General features: G+C 41.3%; 1 protein-coding gene across 1 annotated transcript; it reads right to left on the bottom strand.

The window, feature by feature from the left end:
* Nucleotides 1-23,526: 23,526 nt before the first annotated feature.
* LOC116208623 (ethylene-responsive transcription factor ERF098-like) lies at nt 23,527-24,276 on the bottom strand. Its single transcript, XM_031542153.1, has one exon. It carries the CDS (start codon nt 24,193-24,195, stop codon nt 23,803-23,805), a length of 393 nt encoding a protein of 130 aa, XP_031398013.1. The 5' UTR covers nt 24,196-24,276; the 3' UTR covers nt 23,527-23,802.
* Nucleotides 24,277-27,502: the final 3,226 nt, after the last annotated feature.

The raw sequence follows: 27,502 nt of genomic DNA, 5'->3' as shown, positions 1-27,502 counted from the left end.
TAGAAAAAATTCTTAAAGATAACTACTCATTTTATCTGATATGATTTTATTTTTCAAACTATTTTCTAAATAGTACGGGCTTATTTGGATAAAAAGTCGTGTAGTTTTAAATCCCCATGTCAGGTTGAGAAAATTTCTTATGTGATTTGTGTTTGAGTGTTGATAACTTGTCTTTAACTCGACTGGAGACGTGGATTAGTAAAGGTGTGCTAACCTGGCCTGAAACGACCTGACCACAATATGAATAGTTAAGAGTTTATCTTGATTGGTTGCGAATTCCTAAACAAGAATCGATCTTAGGAGTTATATATGACTACAAGAAGGGAATCATGAGAAGGCATAAAGCTAAGATTTCGCAATATATTCACAGTAGTGGACAGAAATGTGAGATAAGATAATTTGCTTAAGATCGGTGTTGAGGCAAATATTCTTCTACCCACCTACAACTTCCATCAGCACAAAATTTTCTTGGCGAATATTGCAGGACAAATAAATATACTGAATCTGCTTTTATCCTTTGTCTTCCACATTTTCAGCTATTAATTAAAGAAGATCATGGTCTTAGTATGAGAAAATAAAAAGCTAACTATAAAGGCCATGAATAACCTTAGGACGAAAATTGAATTTAAACTCTTTTAATTTTTGGGCGAGATCGTGTGCTGCTGAATTTGTGCACCCACTTTCTTACTTCTGTGTCTTCTTCCACCTTTGATCCTTATAAAAAAAAAAAAAGACCATGAATAATACACCAATGTATGTGTATGTGTCTGCTAGATAGTAGACGTTGTCTTGGTACGATATTTTGGCATAATAATTTCAATTATAGCGTCGGCAATTCAATATTCCAATGATCGAGAAAGTTCTTAGTAGGAATTGATTCTCTATTACGCTGATCACCATATATTCTCTTTCCCAATTGGGTATTAGCATACAATCTTAGAGGTCATCAAGATGACAAATGGTTCGCAGAAAATTCTTGGTTAGATGAATAAATAATCGCATCGTATGTTTATAGAAAGTTATTGACTTGGTTATAAAGTTTTCTTTTGTGCGATGGTGCCCATATCAAAAGACAGAATATTTTTCACCGAAAAGAAGAGATGCAATATTTGCAATTCTAAGAATTTAAACATATATCGGAGATGATTATGAATCTTGGTACAAAGATATTGTCGAATGTCCTACCAAATAAGAAATAACTAGACGTAGGGTTGTCAAAGGGAATTTAATACAATGGCACAAGTCGTCGCTCATAACCATGAGATCTCGAATTCAATTTCGTTAGTGGGACTTCCATGCCTCTTTATTTAACATTGCTATTTATATTCTTGCATTAAGTTATAAGCCTTCTTTATAATGAGGGAAAAAAAAAACCAAAACACAATTTGTTCAATGTGTCTTGAAAATACTTTTAAGTTATCTAGATTGTTTTTTTCTCAAGTCAATTATGACCAATTTTGGCTTGTAGTTGAACAACCACTCAATCATTAGTTGAGAGTATAATAATAATAATAATAATAATAATAAAAGCTAATGTGGCATTTTCTCGTTGTACACTACTAAAAATGACGTGTTTCGTGAGGGATCCTATCCCTCGCTAAGGATCCCTCGCTAATCTGTCGAAAATATCCCTCGCTAAACCCGTAATATTTTTTAAAAAATAATTCAACATTAGCGAGGAATTAGCAAACCTTAAAAAAATAAAAAATAAAACTACGGTCCACCTTTGACCGTTAGCTAGTTGCCCCCTGAGACATTTTTGTCTGTGCACTATAGACATGTCCCTTGTTCCCCGGCCCTCCCTCTTTCTCTCTCTAAACTTGTTGATCGATCCCTAGCTCTCTCTCTATCTCCTTAAATCACTCATGCATTCAGCACCGCCTATGATCGACACGGTGCATCCTTCCCCTACTCTCTCTCTCTCTCTCTCTCTCTCTCTCTCTCTCTCTCTCTCTCTCTCTCTAAGCCAGCTTTTTGATTGGAGAGCTTTGTAGATACTACACGACGCATTACATGAGCTACTGCAGCCGCTGCTGACCCAATGTGCACGAGCTACGCCTCACCCCCGCTGCACAGTACATGCCATCGCCACTACTTGCCCCGCTGCCCCAGCCCCCGCTGCACATGCTGCCACCATGACTATCTCCCTATCTCCTAGTTACTGCCCCTGCGCACAACTACTTCCTTGGCTACAGCCCTCTGCCCCCGCAAACGGAGACACTGCCCTATAGAGGGCATATCTGCCCCCGCACAGCACCGACGACCGTCTACCGATCCCCTCCAATTTGGATCTAATTTCTTCGTTCTCCCCAAGCTCCCTCCCAGAGTCGACCTCCCCGATCTCGAACAATCTGGTGATATATATCACAGGGTACATCCATGTATGTGTGTATATATATATATATATATACTCTTTTTGTGTATTTTTTTCTTCCTATATACTTTCCAAATTTATTAGTTAAAATTATGTATGAAAAACCAAAATATATTTTATGACTAATTTTGCTTATATATTAATTATACTGATATTATACCCAAATTGTAATGCAATTATTATAAGCTTAAAATATTAAATGGAATTTTATAATATAATTTATATATTATAATGTATTTTTATTAAATAGTAATTTCATATATATAATAATATGCATACTTATTAAAAATTATTAAGGGATTTGATGTATTTAACTAAAAGGGTTTTTACACCATATATCTCATGGTTTTACTTTTCTTTCAAATCTATCATATACTTTTAAAATGATCTAAAATATCCCATGGTTTACATTTTTTTCCAAATTGTCAGCAACCCATTTTGGTCCAAATTGTCAGCTCCGGAAAGGCAAAATCGTCATTTTTTCACTCGGATGAAGGAAGTATTTTTGGTTAATTGCTCCAGCGTTCACGACTTTTGAAAATGAAGGATTTTCCTAGTTTAACACCAATTTTATGATTTTCCAAAAAAAATACTCCATGGGTCGTCTTTGAATTTCATGTGCGTCAACTCCAATTTTCAAAATTCTGGACGAAAACTTGAGGCCGAAAAATATTTATCGCACAATATTGATCAACGAATTTTTTCTGAGCGCGATGGCGGTCTCGAATTATTTTCCTGACATTCGATCAAGAAGATGGGAATTTTCAATTTTTACGAGCGTTGATTTCAAATTTCAAAATCTGTAAATAAAAAAAGAAGAAGAAGAGGAAAGTCCCCTGCTGATCTTTCCCGCCATTTCCATTTCTTTTCCGTTTCCTCTTGATTTTATTTTCATTTTCTTCTTTCTTCTTCCTCTCTTTCTTCTTTTCTCCTTCTCTTTCCTCCTCGCCAACTTGCCCTGCAACCGGTCAGAAGACCCCGTCACCCTCACTCTCTCTGTCGTACCCTGCCCGAGCCTGCCATCCTGCCTCTGCTTCCTCCTCTGCTCATGGCAACTCTGGCCCGAACCTTCCCCCTCTCCTTTTCTCCTTTCTTTCCTCTGTTCATCCTTTGCCATCTTCTGCACCGAGCCTGCAAACGCCGACCCCACACACATACTCTGCCCCGACCTGCTCCCTTCGTCCTCTTCTCCTTTTGCACACGCGACTATTGCCCCTGGAGCCCCGCACACAACCCTTGCCAACTACCTCACAGCTCCCATTGGCACTCGCCCAGAGTCCTGCTCTCTCTGGCTCACGGAACTCTCTCGCTGGCTCTCTCTCTCGTTTTCGAAAAAAGAAAATCATAGCTCTCACGGCCGTTTAACTCACGCTTTCCTTCACCTCACTCTCCCTCAGTTCACGCTCTCGCCCCCAGCTTGCAGACGAATGTGCCACTCAGCTCCTCTATAACTCCCGCTGCACGAGATACAACATCACGGGCTCGACTTCACGTCGGCTCTTAATCGGTTCCAGGTGCTGGCGAGATAAACTGGGTCCCTCCGGCACACGAGCCATCTTCAGTAGGATGCCGGGAGTCCCTGGAAGTCGGAAGCCGTCGCGTCTAGCCATCACGGCTGCCCAAACCGCCTCCCTTCTTCCTCTTTGTTTCTTTTTGGCTAACCGGGTCAGTTCATCTTTTCCGGGTCAGCACAGGTAGCAGTCCAACCCAGTAGTCTAATGCGGCCCAGTTCAGCCCAGCAGCCCAGTCCGGCCCAACAGCTCTTCCAGGTGTTTTCTCCCTCAGTGGGGCCTGTCACGATCCGATCCGACTCGTCCGGCAAATTTTGTATTTACAGAACCACCCGTCAACTTCCCGAACTAGGTAAAATCTCGACTTAGTGGCATGTTTAGGGCTTCTTCTCGTATATCAATGCTCGTTGGGACGATGATGACATGAAGTGAGTGTTTGTGGACTGCGTGGATGAGCGGATTTATCTTGGGTCCGATTTTACAAATTTTTCGACTTGTTTCATTTCAGTCCTGGGTATGCCTTTTCCGTCTTTTCCAAATCAGTCCTAAACTTTAAATGTGTTTCAATCAAGCCCCGGGCTTTCCCAGTATTTTCCATGCAGCCCTGAATTTTTCCAGAGTTTTTCAATCGTCCCAAGGAATTTTTCAACCTGTCTCAGTTTAGTCCATGGGGCATTTTTCGTCTTTTCAGATTAGCCTTGAATTTCCAAATTCGTCTCAAACAAGTCCTGGGCTATTTTAGCATTTTTCAGTCCCCGAATTTTTTAGAATTTTTCAGTCATCCTAGGGAACTTTTCAATCAACTTAGTCCCCAGAACATTTTCCACTTTTTAGATCAGCCCCCAACTTTCAAATTCGTTTCAAGAAAGTCCTGGACCATTTTCGACATTTTCAGTTTGACCATAGAATTTTTGAAAGATTCAAACCAGTCCCGAGAACTTTTAAGTTGTTCCAGTTTAGTCCCCGTGGCGTTTTCACTTTTTCTTACCAGTCCCTGAACTTACAGATTTGTTTTGGTCAGGTCCTGAGCCATTTTAGCATTCCTGCCCAGTCACAGAACTTTTTAAATCAGTCCCTAAAATTTTAACCGAATTTTCAAATCAGTCCATGTTCTTTTAAAATTGTTCAATTCAGTCATTGAACACTTTTTTAAAGGATACCCAACCCTTTCCTACTTGGATTCCCGATCGACAACGTATGTTCTCCCGTTTAAATATTTTTGCTTCTTTAATTATATGTATAGAACATGACAATATGTGTTCTTTTATGTTTTCTCGCTTCCATGAGTCGGTGCTTTTTTATTGATTCTGTCAATATTATATTGTGTATGTTTGTTTGCATTTCTCGTGGTCATGGCGGCACCGACTATGTAAAATATGTGTGTTCATCATGTTTGATGTGATCATGTATTCTTGCTTCGTATTTAGACGCGTTATTTATCGTTTTAATCAAAAGCCTCACATGAATCGGTTTAATCATGCAAATTCGGCCTAAAATTAATTTTTTTAATCTCAAGACAGTCAGGAATTAGGATTCGCATCGGACGGTCCATCAATGATCGGCTTGACGGTCTGAAACCCGTAAATCTAGAGCATTTGGCAAGGTTTTAATTAATGTAATCAATAATTCTACTTACGGGGTAATTGGGACGTTTATGCGATTAATTAACTCACTTGACCCTAATAATTTTGCACGAATTGGTAATTAACCGGTAACACACGTCGATAGGTTGCAAACATGCGTTGGTGCCCTTCTCAAAACTTGCAAATTTTACAAAACTTGGGACATGTGACTCGATGTGACATGGACGTCTAGAAAAGACTTGCGCATCTTGACTCGAGGCCTCACCTAATTGCTGGAAATTCAGGTCGGGGCGTGGAAGTTCTTTCTATATCACTTCCGGATAGACTGACCGGTCCTTTGGCTCTTTTAGGGTTCTTGCACAACCCTGGAAGGTCCAGGGGATCGGTCGGCGCCGGTCATAGGCCGAGGTGGCCCGCATCGCGTAGTCTCTCTTTTCTGAAAACAATTTTAACCTTAAGGACAAAATCGTCTATTTGCAACTTAGTGACACCCCTAGGGTTAGAATAAGATAAACACTACGGTATCAGGGTAGGGATGGGCTACTTGTCTAAGCGCATGTTCATCTGCATAGTCCGCTCTATTCGACTGATGAATTTTTGTTATTCTAACATAGTCTCGGGTAGTTAGTTAGGGTGGCTTGGCTCAAAAATACAAATACCGGAATAATTGTGTACTTAGTTTAAGACAAAAATGGGCAATAGTGGGTTAGGCATTAGGTTATAGGGTTTACGGGCGGAATCCATGCTCTATAATAACTTGTAACAACCGTAGCGTCACAATATAGAACAATCCTAAAAGCAACCCACAAACACAAGACTCGACTACAGACATCACGTCTGTCAGGTCCTCGGAAAATACTGCCAAATGCGAAATACCCTCCCAGGGCGATCTTTGATCGATTCATATCCTGTATGCCAAGATACCCCAATTAATAATCAGTTAAATCACATAAATTCGACAATAACAAAAACCCCATTGTTTGTTTATTTGTGCTCATTTGTTACATTCTTCCACTTGTTTGTTATGCGGATCGAGCTTGATCCTTTAGGATACCATTCATATGGGGTCCAACGCCCCTAACCGTTAATCACAGGGTCCAATCCCCTAAACACCGAGCGCGCATCTTAATTTCAATTTCAGTATTTTCAAATCACACAGTGAGCACGAATGGAATAATGACCGAACGCGAACCGATCGGAATTCAGTTATTGTAATTTGTATTTTAATTATTTGAGAGAATAATGTAAGGGTTTATGTTATATATTTATTCAGGTAAGAATCTCGGTCGGAAAGTGAACGGTCGTAGTGTTTCTTCGAATTTACGGTGTCAAAATGGGCGAGTCAAGTGCAACCCTAAATCATGCGGTAAATAAATAAAATGGCAAGCCTAGCAAGCTAGAGTACCGAAAGGGCGTGTGGGATATAGGCTCACAAATAATAGAACCCCCGAATTCGAAATTTTCTGTTCCGTACAGACCATTGCCTTAGCACTAGGTGTATCCCATACTCCTAGATCCGGGTAACTTGCCGGCCTTCGACCTTCCGGTCATAAAATGGCAAGTGGCGACTCCTTCTCACGTGCGTCAGTCGCGCATCCTTAGGAAGGTGGACACTCCTAAGCCGCGTTGCATTAGGCGCACGCATGCGTGCCTCGACGAGATGAAATTCGGGTGCGCACAGCTTGGTGACTCCACTGGGGACACTTAGAGGGTTCGGGCTTGATTCCGTTTGTCAGTTTGCTTGTTTATTTATCGTTTTCATTTATTTACTACTCATTTACTTCCCGCACCTTTTATTTACTGCATACGCATTACATATCATATTAGTTTTAGGTGCCTATGGGTCGCGTCTCACGACCGATATTAGGAAACTCAGGTTAGATAGGGATTCGAAGTATGGGCACAACGCACAGTTCGATTGCCGTCTCGGCCTTGAAAAGAATCCCGCTTGATTTCAAGGAATTGACACCCTTGAGTCGGAGGCCCCCATCCTTAGATAGCACGGTCTTTGTAGTACTAAAATCATGCATTCTGCAAGAACTCCATGCAAACCTCCAACTCGACTTCAACAACAATCCATATGGTCGACCTACGCGCCACTTGAGTCTTTTCCCGTTTCGAGAGACATGTACATATACTTTGTAATTTTAATTAGGCGTATTTACCTAAAATGGCCCATGGTTTGCCCGTTTTGTCAAATCTATCCTATGCTTTTTTTTTTGTCAAATCTATCCCATGGTTTATTTTTTGCATCAAATCTATCCCGGCGTTATCTTTTCCTTCGACATCTAACGGCCGTACGTCGCGCCTATGTGGCAAGTGTGACCTACTATCTCTCCACGTACCACGTCAGCACGGCCGTTAGATGTCGACGGAAAAGATAACGCCGGGATAGATTTGATGCAAAAAGTAAACCATGGGATAGATTTGACAAAAAAAAAGTATAAGATAGATTTGACAAAACGGACAAACCATGGGCCATTTTAAGTAAAAATCCCTTTTAATTAAGCCGTGGGCATTTACATTTCCTCATGCATGCATCATGTAATTTCAAAATTAGGGTGTCGTTCTCATTGATGGACCCTAAGTCGATCTTCCTTTCATTTTGGTAAGGGATATCGTGCTCGGTCTCCTTTCCTCGCCTCGATAGGGTCATGCCACCACTCGAGGAATTCAACCGCATATGGATAAGTCTGCGTCAAATCGATCGGGACTACATCACTACCTTCGTCGAATATATGCCTCTATTATCCGCTTGTCAAGTAGACTGTAACTTCCTCGGAGCAATGACGTTTTGGGATCCAATCCACGCCGTCTTCTACATCTAGAGCACCGAGCTCACACCCACTATTGAGGAATATTGGACCCTCATCGGTAGGACCGCAGTCGCCCACTGTATTATAGAGCCCAACCTCTGAACTACTCGACCAGCCTTAGTTTCGCGCCTACTCGGGGTGCAGGATCTTTGCTGCATGCTGAGCTCTCATATTCCAGCGGTACCGAGATAATAACTACGAAACAACTCTGTTTTATCGATTCACAAGCACTCGAGGTCCGAGGGGATCTTTTTCACAAGAATTTGTATTATGCAGTTTTACTCTTGATTTTTGAGACTCTTTTATTCCCTTGCACAGCTGATCGTATAGACGCAGCTTTAGCTAGCATCGTCCTCCAAGTGGTCAGAGGTCGCGAGTATGCGGTAGCCTTAGTGGCTGAGACTATTCGGTTCCTCGACCGCGTCACACGAACAACTGATCGTAGGTTGAGAGGGTCTCCAATCCTTTTATAAATTTGGTTTCAAAGTCATGCAAATCCCTTCGGCCTCGTGAGGCCAGTCCTGTTTTTCACTCACTTGGAGTTGGTCATTTCGCGGTTATTACCTTTGATGCGCGTAGAAGAACGCAAGGTTTCAGAGTTGATCAAATTTATTCGCGAAATACCACCCAGAAGCTTTAAGTGGCGAGCCGCGTGAATGCCACCCGAAGCCTGCAGCCCTCAGGTGCTTAGATTTTAACGGAGTCTCACTCGTGAGCCATGTAGGGTCCACCACATACTTCCCGGCGCGAGTGATGAGGTAGTTTGGTAGCTTGCAAACAGTCCCCGAGGATACGGCACGAGCGAGGTTCGAGCACACTTGGCGGGAGGACCAGACATCCGGAGATCGCCAAAGTAACACCGAACGAGTTTTGGACGCGTGGCGAACCGTGGTCATCGAGCGTCCGTAATTCCCCGAGCATCCAACCCTCGAGGAACAGGATTTCCAGGCCACCGAGGAATACGTCCTTCCCTTTTATCAATGGGGTTCTCCAGCACACGAAGACCCCGCTGACTATCCACAAACCAAAACTGGCGGACCATCCAGAACATTCCCCGCCCCGAATACGGCTATCCAAGCCGAGCTCGATAACCTCAGGGCCAAGAGAGACCGTCTTCGCCGTGAAATCGCAGAGAAAGACGAGTAGCTTGTGGATCAGCAGCAATTACAGAGAGAGCTTGCCCAGGCCCGTGCCGAGCTACAAATGCGCGAGCAGGAGTTGGCACGAGCGAATGCTGCCCTAGAGAGGTTCAGGAAGAGGGCCCATGGAGGTCCACACACCCCTTAGGTTAGACGCCTCCACCAGGTCCTCACCTGAATCGGTGCTTTCCACGGCAGCAGTCATTCGTACCCTGAGCGCGGTGGAAGAACGACTTAGGGCTTGTTTTTTTTAAAATTGCATTGTATCTTGAGACCCTTTGAATCAATGCGAATCATAGCATTAGCTTTTAAATCCATGCATCTCATGCACTTCATCCCTTTATTTATTGTTCCGCACGTTTTTATTTTCAACAGAACTCGTTCGTGCTGCAATTCACACACTTGTGGGATATAGGTGACCATAACTGGCGCTGCATTGTTATCCCACTCGTCAACAATTGAGGATGGCGCAAAACAACCAGCCCGCTAGTTCCGAGGAAAACAATCCATCGACGCCGATTTATTCTCAACCGCCCATGATTCATGCACCGCCACCATCAACCCCTGCAAACGCAAACCCGGCACACTCGGGAGCGATTCTGCCACCAATCCCAATGCCGGAGGCCCAAGCACCGTCCACCTCCACTGATGGTGCGGCCTGTATCGTCGCACTAGAAGGCGACATTACTACACTAAAGGGCACAGTCAACTAGATGGCCACCGACATGGCCGAGCTCATGGCCCTGCTCAGAGCTCCAAACCGCACCTCCTCGAACTCTACTCCATCTTCGGGGTACGGGCCAACGGTCGACCCATGCTCCGGAAGGTATTGAAGCGCCCGCAGTGCACGCACCGGCGGGCCACCCGGCTAACGTTCCTTCGCCACCAGTGATTCTCTCGGCGGCTATTCCTCCTCCACCGTTGGACCCAATTGTGCCTGCACCGCTGCCGATGTCCATACCACTTCCAGTTCCTGTCCACGCCGCTCCTCCGCTGATGGTCTTCCTGGCGCCGAGCCCATATGCTCCTGCTCATACGTCCAAACCTTTCCCATTCCATGCTCCACAACCCCATATCAGCTTTCCCTACCCAGCTCCACCTCCCATAAATATTCCCATCCCTGACTGGGGCACGCCAACCTAGGCTGCACCTGCAGCTCCACCGATAAACTTTCTCCCGGAAACGAAGACCGAGCAGGAGCAGATATTAAAGAAGATGGAGGAGACCATCAGAGCCTTACAATCAAGTGGCTCCCACCTCGATGCTGGCGACGACGATTGGAGTCTTTTCCCAGGCATGCGGCTACCCCCGAAGATTAAGGTGCTTGAATTCCAAAGGTACGACGGCACAACCGACCTTCGTCACCATCTCCATCATTACAGAAGAAAGATGATATAGTACTGGGATTTCGAAGAGTTTGTTATCCACAAGTTCCAAGACAGTTTGGCGGGAGCAACCCTTGATTGGTACATGTCACTGAAAGCCGCGGATATCCCAACGTGGGCAGACCTCTTGAGCAAATTCATCGACCAGTACAGGTACTGTGCGGAGACACCCCCGACTCTATTGGAGTTCAGTACGATGGAGATGACCAAGAGCCAAGCCTTCGAGGCCTACGCAGTGAAGTGGCAGGCTAGAGCGACGAAGCATGTCCCTTCGATCAGTGAGGCGCAACAGATTCAATTATTCCACTCTACTCTCAAAGGGGCCTACTACTTGCACCTGTTGGCCCACATGTCTTCGTTTTCTAACCTTATCGATGCTGGAAAAAAGCTTGACATGGGCGTTAAGCTTAGCAAGATAGAAAGCCCAGCTGAGAAGAAGGAAGGAGAGTCCACGAAGAAGGCTACAATTGGGACACCCTTCGCGGGAAATAGGAAAGGAAGGGACGCGTCCGTCAATGCTGTCAACTCAAGGCGTCAGGCCCCCCAGTAATATTCCATAAACTATACGCCTGCACCCCCGGCTACTCAGGCATACGCCCCACATCCAATGCATTATCAGCAACAACTCCCAGCGCAGCAAGTTTACTATTCCACCTTGATGGCTTCCTTTTCGTCGCCAGCCCCGCAGCAGTGCGCCCACAATTATGCCCCTACTCCTCCTCCGACCCAACAAAATAGGCCCCCGACTTCGAGAACTCCTCAGCCGGTGCAGCGGGCCCCAACCCCTTAGGACCAAAAGGGCGGCGCAACACAACCACGGCCACGTAAACAGTTCACACCTTTGCCGGCCCCGCTCTCCCACATATACCGGCAACTCCTCGCGGGCAACAAGATTCGATCAATAGCGCCTATCCCTGATTTCGACCTGACCATTCAGGATCAGAGTTGGCGCTGTGAGTACCATCAAGGCGCACCCGGCCACACTACTGACAACTATTGGAAGTTGCAGGAGAAAATCCAACAGGAGATTGATGACAAGCAACTTACGTTCAACGCCATCAGGCCCCCGAACGTGCAAGCCAATCCTCTCCCCGATCATGGGTCAAGCTCGGGACCCAGCATTAACATGATCAGTGTTTGCGCCATAAGGGAGTACGAGACCGGAAAGAAGGCATCCGCCCTGTTCGTAATAGAATATATTCTCGCGGAAACCGCTGTAAGGTACTCAGGGTTCGATGCCACACTCGCCCCATTCGTGATAGAAGTCCCCGTACGAGAGCCATATCGAGATAGCAAAGTCCTATGGACCTATGAAGGGAGTGTCCGGAACCTCGAGCATCAATTCAGCGTCATGGGCGTGACACACTCAAGTCGGGTGTACGAAAATCCGGAGGCCGTGAACAAAGGGAAGGCCCCTACTGTGGCGTTACGAATCGAGGAGGAAGCCGAGGCCTTCATGAAGATTATCAAGGGAAGTGAGTACAAGGTTGTTGAACAAATGGGCAAATCCCCATCCCACATTTCACTACTCGCCCTCCTTTTGAGTTTAGAGCCACATCGTGAAGCACTCCTAAGGGTCCTGACGGCGGCACAGGTCCCCAAGAAAACGACTCCGGACCGCATTGAAGAGACCCTAGGCTCTATCTTCTCCAATAATATTTCATTCTCAGATGACGAACTTTCCTCCGAAGGGTATGCACACTCGCGGGCGTTGTACATCGTTTGTAAGTGCAATAACTTTGTGGTAGGCCGGGTCATGATTGACAACAGTTCGGCCCTCAATGTATGCCCTGTTTCCACCCCGAAGAAGATGAACGTGGATTTGAATAGTATTCACCCGAGCAAGACAACAGTTTGAGCCTTCGATGGCTCGCGGAAGTAAGTGAGCGAAGAGATCGATCTCCTGATCGATGTAGGCCCATGCTCATTCAGCGTCACTTTCCAAGTCCTCAAGATCCCGAATGCCTTCAGCTTGCTGCTCAGGAGGTCGTGGATCCATTCAGCGGGCACAGTCCCCTCCACCTTGCACTAGAAGCTTAAGTTCATCATTGAGGAGCGATTCATCACTGTCAAAGGTGAGGAGGATTATGCAATTTATAAGGAGACAGCCATCCCCTACATCAGTATTGGGGGACGATCAGAACCTCCCCTTCTACTCGTTCGACACCATCTCTGTCATCCGAGACTATGGAAAGGTCAGTCGGTCCCGTGCCGACTGCATGGTGGGGAAGGTATTGTTGCGCCACAACTACATCTCGGATTCCAAGCTCGGAGCACATGGGCAAGGGATCAACCACCCTATCAAGATCGAAAAGTACAAGAACTGGAGGGGACTCGGTTTTCGCCCTTCCTGCCACGAGATTATTGAAGCTCGTAGAGGCAAGCACCTCCACCGTCTCGCAACACATTATGGGAAGATCAACAGGGGCATCCCAGTTCCGTTACTTTCCCACTTTTTTCCAGGACCGCCGCACGTCGTCGGAGGTATTCTTGACGGCCCCTCCTCGGATTCAGACGATGCACCTGTCGATCTGCCAGCCATATGAGCCGTCACCGAGGAGACTCCTTCAGGGGTCTACATCCGCCTCGCGCAGGAGAATGAAGAGCTCAACAACTGAACCTCAGTCCCGCGCTACTCGGCTGTAATCGCCGATGTATAAGGCTATTTTTTGTAGATGATGTTTCTCGCGTGTCGGTAAAGTCATAAGCCACATGACGGAAGAGGGGTTTTTGTTATGGCATCAATGTTCCCATCTTTAATGAAATCCCTACATGCATTTTTTCGAATTCCCGCGTCTCCCTTCTTCCCTTCCCTCTTACTCATTCGCAGCACTTTGAAAATTTCTAAGACGACTCGTTTAAATTTTCAGGCTCCACTCGAATCCAAATCTTCGACGCCTCGACTCGAACCCATCCGAAGAACTCCTCGAAGAGCCCCAACCCATATACTTCGGGGAAAGGCTCGACGAAGACGGTCGAATGCCTGAGATAGAGGAGAGTTTGCACCGCCTTGAGAACCTTCAACTCACCTCAGTTGAGCCAATAGAAGAAATCAACGTGGGCACCGAAGAGGAACCCCACACGCTAAAGATCAAGACACGCCTTGACCCAATACAACGAGCCCGAATGATCGATTTCCTAAAGGAGTACCAAAAGGTCTTCGCCTGGTCCTACGCTGATATGCCAGGCCTGGATCCATCGATAGTCAAGCACTTTCTCCCACTCGATACAGAAAACTTCCCGCCCAAATGGCAGCACCTACGGCGGCAGCAAGCCGACTCCTCCGCATCAAGGAGGAGGTCGTCAAGCAGATAAATGTGGGATTCTTAGAAGTCTGCAATTACTCTGAATGGGTGGCGAACATCGTGCTCGTGGAGAAGAAGGACGGAAGAGTCAGAGTTTGCGTTGACTACCAGGACCACAACAAGGCTAGTCCTAAAGACAACTTCCCTCTGCCTCACATCGACGTTTTGGTCGACAACACTGCACGCCACACTCAGTTCTCCTTTATGGATGGCTTTTTGGGGTATAACAAAATCCGGATGGCCGAATAGGACAAGATTAAAATGACTTTCATCACGATGTGGGGCACATTCTGCTACAAGATCATGCCTTTCGGTCTCAAAAATGCCGGGGCAACCTGCTAGCGGGCAATGGTCACACTCTTCCACGACATGATGCATAAGGAGATCGAGGTTTACGTTGACGACATGATCACCAAGTCCAAGGAGGGAAATGATCACCTCGTTAATCTGAGACGTCTCTTCAAACGTCTCAAGAAGTACAAGCTTAGGCTCAACCCGACGAAGTGCACATTCGGCGCAAAATCTGAAAAACTGCTAGGATTTGTGGTCAGCGAACAAGGCATCGAGGTCGATCCCGATAAGCTGAAAGCAATCAGGGAACTACCTTTGCCATCGACAGTGCGTGAGGTACGGAGCTTCTTGGAGCGATTGAACTACATCGCGCGCTTCATTGCAAACCTGACAGACAAGTGTCAACTCCTCTTCCGCCTGCTTCGTAGAAATGCAGCAATTGAGTGGGATGATGAATGTCAAAAGGCCTTTGATGACATCAAGACATACCCAGTTCAGCCGCCGGTGTTGGTCCCGCGAATGAGGGGGTGCGTATCCATATGTTCGAGTGCAAGCTGCCAAAAATTGCACCAGTGCTAGAAATAATATTCCTAGCTTTTCCCATTAGACTTACTCTTAATCCTCTCTATTTTTCTTTTTCTCTTTTTTTGCGATAAATTTTCTAATAAATGATTTGGCCTTATGTTTACATTGTGAGGAGAACAAGGATGTTGTAGGTTGGAATTTGTTGCCTCATCTTTGACAATTATTGATGGTAAAATCGGGAAGATTTATGCTTCATCAACCGAAAATAAAAAAATGGAGAAATTGGGACAGAAAAATTCCACCAGTGAAAATATAATTAACCTAAAATTTATATTTCTTTAGAATAAGTGGAGTTTGATTAAATAAAAGAGAAAATTACAAGGAAAAAAAATTCAAATTTTGCATTTTACAGCAATTTTAACTAGAACTATTTTATTTCACACAAAAATTTACCAACTATTAATTTGGTATCGATCGATAGTTACACAGCTTGGGGGTTAGTTTGACTAGCTTGGGACTCACATGGGTTGGGAGTCACCACTATGCTGATTAAAGGCTGATAAACCACTTAGTAGTTCTCTAAGGACTTCGTGATACTAAACTTCCTAAGGAATTTTGAGGCGGTCTTTAAATCAAATATCCAAATTCGAGGGCCCTATTGGATCACATAGCTTGCAAGCCATGATCATGTGCGAAAATCGATACCCTATCCTTCGAGTCTATTCTAACTTGCTAATTTTAAATTAATTTTCAATTATTTCTCCTATGGGCCAAGTCTTAATCACGATACTATTCATACATACATATAAATAACATAACTAAAGTAAAACAATTGAACCAAGAAGGGGCCCGAAACACCAAACGGACCAAGTGGGCCGACTCGGCCAGATGGATCAAGTGGAAGAAAAGGCCCAATAATCAAGTGAGCTTAAGATGAAATGGGCTTAAGGCCTAAAAAAATAAAATGGACCTAAGGCCCTTAATCCAAGAAATTCTATTTTCATTATTAAAATAATTTGTTAAGTCTACTTATTTTATTGATTTTTTCCATTGTTTTCAATTTTTTTCCAATTTTTTTTATTTTGCCAAGTTAATTGATCCATTAACCACATTAAGATCTAAGAAAACAAGCTAAACTCCCGAAGATCTCCCATGGCCTAAAAGACCAACTTGATTAAGTTCTAGTGACTTCTATGTTGGTGGATTAAGGACCCGAACCGTGAGAATAAGTTTGAAGTTTACGTGATTAACCGGTTAGGATACCAATTATTCAATTAATTAATCACACAAAAGAGACACCAATTGAACCTCCAATCATTTTGTCCCAGACCAAACAAAATCATTTTCTCACTTTTTCTTTTACAGAGTCCAACTATGACAAAATAACCCCAAATCCAATTTTGACACCTGAGCCCTAAGTGTGATTAATCAATTTCAAACACAAGTTCCTTACTCCCGCGAAACAAATAATCAAATTAGTCAATTTTGATCCATTTACCACATGAGACCCGAGAGTGTCAATAATGAAATTAAAGAATTTAATCACCATCGACACCAAATCCATTAAGAACCGGGAGCTAATCTAAGTGTTTTAGGTTATTTAAACAAATCTATATACAATTATAAAGGCCAGAGCAACGCATACGAATGTGCCACATAGGAAAGAGTCAATGTCTAATCGCGCGACTTTTCAAGTCACCACGAATAAAAATATGCCAAATGGGGTAATGTCATTCTACCACGTTGCTTATGGAAGTCGAAAGGACCTAAACTAATGAAATGCTATAACTCTCACACGCATGGATATATATGTGCACATTTGTATGGAACGAACTTTAGATAGTCACTAAGAATAACTTCATTTTAAACACGACCTACTATCAGTAAATTATCTCAAAGTTTTTACAAGAACAATAGCAAATCAAAATAAAAACGAAAAATATATATATATCTTAAGAGAAGGAAAAAGATTACCGAGAAAAAAAAAGAGAATGAAACAATAAGCAAGTGATGGAAGAGAATATTAATGCTTGCTTTTGGATATGTAAAGGACCCAGAATGGATTTAGGCGGCTTAGATTTTTTTTTATTTTTTTTCTTAACATATTATAACATATAAAATAGACAAATTTTAATTTTTTTTATTAAACATGACTTACGATGACAATACAAAAATTTAGAGAAAAACATATTCTATACGTAAATCCATATTTTATATATTATTTTTCTAACTTATTGTCAACTTAACGATATTTTTAACTGTGTGTAACACACGCATAGGCGCGGACCTTTCATATTGTTTAACTCAATTAATCACCTAGACTCACTAACTAGATAAACACCACTCGGTCATTGTCAAGTCCACCGTCAGCATCACATTCCTAGTCTAAGCAAGATAATAGGCATCACAAGCACGCACACATACATAGGTTTACGAGATCATCATGGCTTGCCTCTAACCTACCCGAATCCCATTACAAACATTTCATCTGCACTTCGACATACATAGCACCTCACTTGTGTTGACTAGTCATGTGAGTCCTGTACCTTGCGCAACTACTCGTCGCACGAGTCACCGCCCTAGTGGCACCAGCCTAGGCGAACTTAGCTCATCTCGAAATAGTTATACATTTTCCTTGATAATTTTGCCCCCAAACTTTGCTGAAAACTTCATGTTTGTCCTTTTCAACGATTTTGGCACCACTTCCGAGAGGAAAGTTGAATCAAAACATATTTTAATGATCGATAAGCAATTATTTTTCTGAAATTGCAGAAAATCACATTTTTTTTTATGATAGAAGAATAAAGATCTCCCGACCTCGCACACATACTCAATAAATTTTGTTTGTTTTCTTTTACGGGCTTGAGGTTTGATCAATCAAACCTTGAAGTTAAAATTGACAGATTTGCACGGTTATCACAGAAGATTTACCCCAACCAAACATTGAAGTTAAAAGTGGTAAAACTGATAAATTATTACATAGACTTAGATCATGTCAGATATGAACTAAACCAAAAAGAAGATTACACATATTATAATATCAGAAGATGGCTCACCCACTATTTGAGAAAGAGCGTAAATATTCTCAACTTCGAAAATTTACCCCCACTCATTCTCTCTCCTCCATCTCTTCTCTCATTCATCTCCTTCTTGCGGTCGCCGACCTGCCATCACATGCCCCTCCCCCCATCAGACTCCCTTCCCTCCACCATCTATCCTGAACGTATCTTGGACTCAAGGTTCCTCCGATCTTGAGCTTTGCATTGTCTAGGAACAGTTTATAGGATATGAAGGCTGAACTTATTCTTGAATTCTAGAGCTAATTTGGGAGAGTCAAGGCCCGAAGGTTTCTGTAGATTGTCGTGGCCGTTGTCAAAGCTCCAGAACAAAACCCCTCTTGCTGAAATAAGAAGCTCCAAAATACAAACTTGTCTATAAATTAATTACCCAAAAAAGGGAAGGGGAGAAATTGAAGAAACTGTCATGTAAAGCTTGAATTATCGCACAAAGTTTTTTTGCAGATTCCAATTTTTTCTGCAAATTTCATATTCTTTTATTTTCTTATATTCTGATTAAATGAACTTGTCTAATTTAATTTTAAAATCAAGAATTGTTGTCGTCTTTGTTTTCGCCATCCACCATCAACTCACACAGACATAACATCACACCCCTCTCCTCTTGAACTCCATGTGTTCCGAAAGCACACTTATCTCCTCTCTACTTTGCCACTAAAAAGGGGTTCAATCCTCAAATTCACTACAAGCTCAGGCTCCCTCCGACCTTGGTTCCCTCCGGCGAGGAAAGCTCAAAGCTTGAGGTCGAAAGAACCTCGAGTCTCAGATAAATTCGGGATAGGTGGCCGAGGGAAGGGAGCTTGATGGGGGGAGGGGCATGTGATGGCGGTCAGGAGCTGAGATGAAGGAGAGAGAGTGATGAGGGGATGGAGAGTGAGTGGCGGGGGATGGGCATGTGATTGTGGTTGACAACTGCAGGAAGGACATGGAGAAGAGAGAGTGAATGGGGGCAAATTTCGAAGTTATGAAGATTCGAGCTATTTTTAAAATAATGAGTGAACCGTCTTCTAACATAATAACACCTATAATTCTCTTATTAGATTAGTCTATTTCTCAGATGTTGATCTAAATCTATGTAATAGTTTCTCGGTAAAACCGGTGACAGAAAGTAGCTGACTCGGAAATGACCCCCCAGAACTAACAGTGCATTGAATGGACAATGTACGATCTCGTGGCGTTCACTTGAATTCTGATCCCCTTCTAAGCATGTTGTCCAGAGTTATTCTTCTACAAGCTTTTCTGTGGGATCCTTTCTTAATCTGTGCCATGGACCATTACCTAGTTTAGACCAAAAAAGGGTACAAACAACTGCCTCTCTTTGAACCAACATCCGTATAGTGGCGGATCGAAGACAAAACGTATCTGTGTTATAGCCAAGCTTGGTTCTTCTTTGTCCAACTTCTTCCAATTCATACTCATCAAGTAGTAAATAATGATTAGTATGAGTATGGTTTCCACGAGGATAGATATAGACTTTTGCTAATTATTAGAATTCGAACCGTCGGTTTTTATCAAAATAATTGATTGTCACAAGAGTTGGTTAAAACTAAATTTATGCAGAAAATTAACAAATTATGAAAATTTGATGATGATTAAACACCTATAGCATATAATTTCCCCTAGGGCTATTTCTAATCTGAATACTTATTTCTCTTATTGTTAACCTAGGATTTAATATATTCTTTCACTTCTTTCAATAGCTGCAAGACCGTACCCGCATGTATCGAATCGGATACGCTATTCCTGGGCAATTGACTATTGGGAACCCATTAAGATCGAACCCTAATCGGCTACTTAAGGTGATTAGATTATTCTTAATCTTCTCGATGATTAATTATGTTTTCCAACATGAATTAATTTTAGATTATTTTATTCCGAACCTAAACTTAAAATCCGTCTTTCGAGTTCATCTAAATTGCTATATTGATATAATTGTTGATCAAGCAATCAAATCGAATTAAGAACAGAATAAAATGAACAACATCGATCAATCGAATAGCAAAGAAGCAATATCATGAATTAAAAATAAACTCTAGGTTCCATTGTAACCCTAGACAAAATAGATTTAGCTCATAACAATCATATTCATCATCCAAGAGTATAAAGAAGATTGAATAATGAAAGAAAAAGGAAAAGATAAAAGAAACTCTACCGGTCTCGAGCTCAAGTTGTCTTCGAAATCCTCCACTTTCTTCACCCAAGTATATGCCTCCTTCTCTCTGATGTCTAGTCACGTTCAGCAACCCCTTTGTCACTGAATATTCCCAAATTAAATTTCCAAAATATCCTCCCAAAATCTCCAACTCTAACTTCCTATGAATCTACATTTAATTTCCTAATTTGAAATAAACGCCATCCCTAAAATATATTATCTTCTCGACTTGGCCTTTTTTTTTTCCCACCACAAAATATCTTCTTAAGATATCTCCAAGACACGAAAACCGCCCAAAAAAATTGAGGATGTACAAAATCTTCAAACAACACGAGCAGAAAATTGTGTTTCGACACAGTCGAAAATGTGCTGCAACACACTTTTACAGATTCGAATTTGCGCCTTCACATGTAAAGTGTCGTGACACGGATGAAAGTCCGTCGCAGCACAAAGCTACTGAGAGTTCTCCTTAGCTCATTTGATGCTTTCCAAGTCTCGATCACGACCTTTAAAGCCCTTTCTTGCTCCTAATCAACCCTGAGCAATTAAGCTCGACATCAATAGCACGAAATCCATGAAAAACTCGAAAACCAACTAGGAAAGATAAAAATTCCATAACCTACGAAAGACTAATTAAACCTAAAACCAAGTAAAAGTAAATAATAAAAAAACTACTAACTTTAAGTCCTAGCATTTGAATATAGCTCAAATAATGATCCTTTAACTTGGTTTTCACCGAGTTAATGGTGTGCGAATAAGTTGCGACGCATGACGACTAGCTTATTTGAGGCAGTGCAATGTTGTCGGGAGGGAAAGCTTGTGTAACCAACGACTAGCATATATGGAACAGCGCAGCGTCATCAGAAGCGAATATCTGATGCATCCACGGCTAGCATATCTGGGACAGTGCAACACCGAAGGAGTGCGAATAAGTTGGAGCATCTAACGACTGGCATATCTCGGACAACGCAATGTTATCAGGGGCAAATGCTTGTGCGAACAATGACTAGCATCTCTAGGACAACATGGCATCATCAGAAGCAAAGATTGATGCATCCATCGGCTAGCAAATCTGGTCAGCACACCGAAGGCGTGTGAATGAATTAGGGCGTCCAATGACTAGCATATCTGGGACAACGCAATGTTGTCATGGGCAAAAGCTTGTGCGAGTAAGTTGGAGCTCCTAACGACTAGCATATCTAAATAAATTGGAAAGTGCCTCCATAAATGTCGAATCAATTAAGCTTTCTTCATTTTTTTCAACATCCGCGCAAGGCGCAAGCGTGCATCTGATATATAAAACCCGAAGCAGAACTTAACTAAGAAGCACCACAATAACTTCTGAGACAAATCCTCAGCTCCTCCTTAAGGTACTTGAACTTTTCAGATAGCCATTTATTTTAATATATGTATCTCATGCTTTGTAAATTCTCTGGATTTTTTAATGTCTTTTTCTCCATCAAATCATGAACAATTAATTATTATATTAATAATTATTGATAAAGATTAAAAGTTTCTTAAAAATAAAATACTTTTTCGATTTTCAAATAAAAATCTTTTTTTTTTGAAAACCTATACTCTAGAAAATGAGTAATACCTCAAAAATACAAATCGTAAGACAATAAGATCCAAATGGTAAAGTTTGAGATGCCAAACCATGAAAGTCACCAGTCATAGGAAAGATGACAGATGAAGGTCCTACTCGTATGGAAAAAAAATACACACACACACACACATATATATATATAATTCAAGAGAAACGTCACGCCACCTCTACTACCTGATCCCATATTGGATGAAAGGGACAGAAAAGGTCTAAAACCACATCTCCTGCAACACTGAAACTTGAACTTTTATTCAATTACTGTAACTTGCCTTCACTCCAGCTTGAAATTCAACACCCCGTGGATACATAAAAGTTCAGAATTAATGATGATAACATAGAATAACACCAGGGAGGTCGCCATAACAAGCTTTAATTTCTACAACTAGGTACTAGGTTTTCCCCCAACAAGTGCCTATCCTAAGGACACTGCTTAAGGAGCATAATCATGGTAAAACTTTATTTTCTTAGGAGAGGGCTCATCACTTGTTGGAAGTTCAAAATATAATCATGGTAAAAGTCAAATTCACGGGAACGTGATGAACACTATCCTCGGTTTGTAATATTAACGCGTAATACTTTCACCTGAAACCAAGATAAGTTTGTTCCATGTGCTAACGTTTCCTTCCTCTACTCAATTCAAGAGCCTAGTTTGTTCTCAAAGCTTTTAAACTAAGGTTCGTAAGTAATCCACAGGTCATAAGTTCAAATCTCTCATTGCACACATGTAACCTTGGTGAGGCCACTTATAAGAAAATTTTGGAAGGAGTTAGATCTTACTTGCAAATGCACTATAATATTGATGAATTGCAAATTTAAAAGTACAATCTTATAACCAATCACAAATAAAAAAAAATGTTTACCAACAAAAAAATATTGCTAGGAAAAGTAAAAATTCTGTTGGTGTAGACTAACTTAAGGCTATACTTTTATTTTTTTGGTGGCCTTTTCAGGCTATACCTTCAGTCGGAGAAATTCCCATTGATAAAGGCCGCTTCTATCAATTTTGGCTTGTTGATATAGCTCGAAAATCTATTCCAATAGAGATCAATATATACTTCTAAGTATGCTAAAGGTCCATTTTTGTTTTTAAAAAAAGTACACTAGTAATACATAAATATGTTGGTACGGATTTATCAGTTCCAACAGCTTATTTTTTGATGTTACATATTTTCGTTCGTATATGTCATATTTTTTTGGTGAATTAGTTATCTTCCATTCTCCATAATTAACTTGAAAATCAAATAAAATATCAGCTCCTATCTAAGAACTTTACTTGCAGTACCGTTTTTTGAAACGTACTGGAAGCATCTCGTTGCCAAGGCCTAGTCGACATCCGAACAGATATTGGTCAATAGGATTGTGGATGCCTCATGTTTTTACCAAAAAAAAAAGACTTATTATATTACGGACTTATGTCAAGCTAATGCATATAGCCGGACCAATACCTACAACTTCTAAATCTAAAACACCAATGCACATGTTGTTTCAAGCGGTTTAACACCTGTTGTTCGACTCCTGTGAAAGGAGAAACTCCATAGTTGCGAGAGCTTTAAACCTTAATTGGCCAATGCGGCTTGAACTTGGAACGGTTGGGGATACAATATACGGAGTACAATATTGGATTGTTTCCAACTACACTGAAGTTGATTGTAGAACCTTGAGTTCTGTATGGTACCCACTCGTACGTATCATATATTTTCTACTACTATTAGACTTCTTCAGTAGATCATACTGCTACTTATAAACTTTATGGACGAAGGCCACATAGGATGAGACTTTACCATTCAAACCTTACTAGAAACATAATACAGTTTTTCACCCATTTGCTGGTGCAATTACAGTACTCCTGAAGAATTGTCACCAGATCAGCATAACTACAACATAAGTAGTAGATGAAGGTTCGGTTTTGTAAGGGTTTTTCCCTTGTTCTTTCGGATAAAGTGAGAGAGGGAACTTCTCGAGTTCGGTATTCCCTTATAACCAAAAACTCGAAAAAAAAAAAACCATGAACAAGAAGATGAGACATTGAACTTTCCCTCTATCATTTTTTGTTGTTTTTCTTTTCTTCACTCTCCAGAAGTTCCTCCAACAACTTATCATCATAGTACTCGAATTCGAACACTTGTTTCCCACGATCAACTGAAGATGAGGAAGCCCCGGCAGACTCACCAGTACCCGCAGATGGGTATTCCTCGGGGAAGTTGAGGATTGCCATGTGCCCCCTCATTGCATAGGCAGCCCGATCATAAGCTCTGGCAGCCTCCTCGGCAGTGTTGAAAGTCCCGAGCCAAACACGGGCCCCCTGTCTGGCTGAGTCCCGAATCTCCGCCGCAAACTTACCCCAGGGCCGCTTGCGGACGCCTCGGTAACGGACTTCCTGTGAGTCCTTCTCCATGGGTTTGTCCTTGGAGCTGCCTTTCGGGTCGCCTTCCATTGTTGGCTATTTCGGCCGTCTATATATTTTTCATGGCTGCGCAAAAAATATGATAAGCAGCAGGCGTTGATCTATTAATATAAAAACCCACAATACTAGCACATATCCATATATATATATATATATATATATATAATTTTTTATTGGGAATTTTTTTTAGTAAAATAGAAATTCTGAGATACATTATTCTCGTAATTTTGAGAAACCGAACACTTAAGATTACTTAATTACTTTCTCAATAAGTACACTTTTCGAATTCTAATATGTACTCTTTACCTTATGGGTTGATATTACTTACCACTCAATCAAATAATTTCTTGTTTGCTAGAGGGGAATTTAGTTTGGCTAACAGTTTGGGGCTAAGGAAGAGCCACGTGGTGGGCTGTGATTAGCTAGGTGGAGGAAATTGCACGTGTTGAAGAGGGTCCAGAAGCTTCTCAAAAGGAAGTTGCAATGCAATGCATGAATCTGGCTTGGTCAAAGCGATGGCTTTTGATGCCAAAGAAGACCTCTTCCTTTTCTTGGAATCGCAAGGGTCACTTTAGAGTTTGAAGACTTTCTTTTGTCATTTATTATGATCTTGAGTTGGATGACCTTCCTATTAAATCTCTTTTTGTTGAATCAATCGGAGGGGCTTGAGGGAGGCATTTGCCCCTCATAAACTCTTAACCTACTAACAAAATTTACATATTATTTTTTAATAATAGATTATATAATTAAATTCATCTCAATAACACAAGAGATTCACTTTTCTATTCGCCACTCAAAGAGCCCGCTCTGCCATCCAAATTTTGGATCCATTTAAATCACATTAGTTGGACTTCTCATATCTCTTTATTATTATTATCATATCTCTCACTACACAATTAGCATCCTTATTGTAGTTGAAATTGCAATGCCTCGTGTAAGAGGAATCAAATAATCTTTTTTTTTTCTTTTACAAATAATGCCCGTAGGCCTAATCAGAGAGAGGGGATGGAAAACGGAAATTGTTCTTGCCGGCCCATATTAATAAGAATCGAGGGCAAGAGCTCTTAGTAACATACATAAAAGACTGAGTGTGTCACTGCATTGAGACTCATTTTCGGAGAATGTTATAGTTTTACTTTGGTAATTGTCCATCCCAAATAATTAAAGAGGAATCAAACATCTGGGCATTCTTGAGTAGGCTCAATGTCTCACGTGAATCTATAGTTAGGATGAGGTCAGTTTGATTGCCCCTCTTATTCTTTTTCTCAATAGTTATAGGTCCCATGCTTTACTTTACAATATACCATGGATAGACAGATTGATAGATATATTAAAAAGAATAGAGAAAGTTTTCTTTTGGTCTATCATCGGAATAACTTGAGTGCGACAAGACCATTAATCAGCATTTTTTTATATTGTTACGTGGGCACTAAGCATTTTTTATCTAAGTAAATTGGAATTCATTAGGAAAGGTGCGAAGAAACCAAAGAATTCGAAATACACGGGGAACCATAATACAAAGAAAGGTAATCAAAATGTGACATAAAGTTGTGGTCTATATACGTGTCTGCGCAAGATGGTTCTTGTCCCGAATAATTCAAATACAATGCTTATCTGAAGAGCTGAGAAAAATAAACAGAACTATGCGAAAAAATAAATCTAATGTCCGAGAGGCGCATGGCGGAAATTCGAGATGGCTTCGACTAGCATTAGTGAGTAACTTTCAAATTTCAACCCAAATACTTGTCTAAAGCTACGAAAATCGTGGCGAGAGTGGGCACCAAGCATCTTAATTAGATGGGATGCGCATATGGGAGCTCCAACATCTTCTTTTATGCATCGCCCATGAAATATTTCGTTCACTTTTGGAATAATGTCTTGCATGAACTTGACTATTGAGTAGAGAGCGAAGGGCACAATTGTATTCTGAAGCCTCTAAGGTCATGTTTTATATTCTCGAATGGTGATCAAATTCGTATGACAATTTGTGAAGTTTTTTCGGTTACAAGGGAGATTACGGACACAGTTCAATGAAATATAAATTTAAATATATCTAATAAAGAGGCATGGATAATCCCAGCAGAGTATCGAACCTCAAACCTCTTAGTCACCAGGTGAGGGCATGCTTCACTGCCTTATGCATGACAATTTGTAAAGTTTGTTAAGTGTCTATGGACACGATTATGAATTCAAGTGCTTTCACATGTAATATTTTTTCTTAATTTGCACTCTGACATCCGAAAATTCAGTGGGTCCCGACTAATCTAGTTCGAGCCGGATTAATCCACTAAGAATGAAACTCTCTAAATCATAAATTTTCTTCATTCAAAAGACTCGAACTCAAAGAGGGAGCTAGCTTAGCTACGAGGAGGGGGTGAGGTGCAATTGCCCCCCAAGATTTGCACTTTCAAATAAACTAGGTTCAACACTTGCACGCTGTTGTGGGTCCAAATAGTCTACTCAACCATATAGAGCTCATCCTTTATGGGCATAATGACAATAATAGATGAAAATTTTAACTTGTTTCTTGACCATTTGATCGAAATCTAATGATATACAAATTGTTATTTTAAGCACTTATTGATGGAATTGATTAGCTAGAATAATCGTCTAACCACTTAACTAACCCATATTTATTGTGAAGTAGTGTTACTACAATCTTATAAGGATTATTCTAGTCACAAATATATTATTTGTAGTAAGTATATTATTTATATGTTTATATCGTTACTTCTCGAAGTGCAATACTGTACTATCATTGTTTCTGTTAACCACCTATATTGTTATATAAAGTACCAAATTAGCCCCTAGAACTAAATTTTAATTTGGCACTATTAGTTTAAAATATATGGATGCTTGAATTTATCATTGAATTTAATGAAATTAACCCATTTTACTATATTATTTATTGCTATAAAAAAAGATAGAAGAAAGAATTGATAAATTCGCTTAGAACCCAAGATATCACAATAAAAAAATTCTAACCGACCAATAACACTCATTTCTTCGTTTTATTTTTCACTATTTTGTAAATAACAAAAAAAGTTGATGAGTAAGATTTTGTACAAATAAAGCAAACGAGTTTGAAAATGATATCAACTCCACAGGTGACCTGTTTTGGTTAGCTATATATATAAATATATGTTAATCTACATATATATTAATTCAAACTACACCTACAATATCGTCTCATGTAAGCATTTTCCTAAACCCTTATCTTATGGTAAAGTGTCTTTTCAAGATATTGCATTAAAGCTTATACACGAACCTCAAGTACACCTCAAATCAAATTACATAGATGGTCATAAATATATTTTAAAATTTTCATGTACCATTG

The sequence above is a fragment of the Punica granatum genome, chromosome 5, assembly GCF_007655135.1.
Source record: "Punica granatum isolate Tunisia-2019 chromosome 5, ASM765513v2, whole genome shotgun sequence".
NCBI classification, from domain to species: Eukaryota; Viridiplantae; Streptophyta; class Magnoliopsida; order Myrtales; family Lythraceae; genus Punica; species Punica granatum.
Note: the sequence above shows the minus strand (reverse complement) of the source record. Positions and strands in the feature narration are given on the sequence as shown.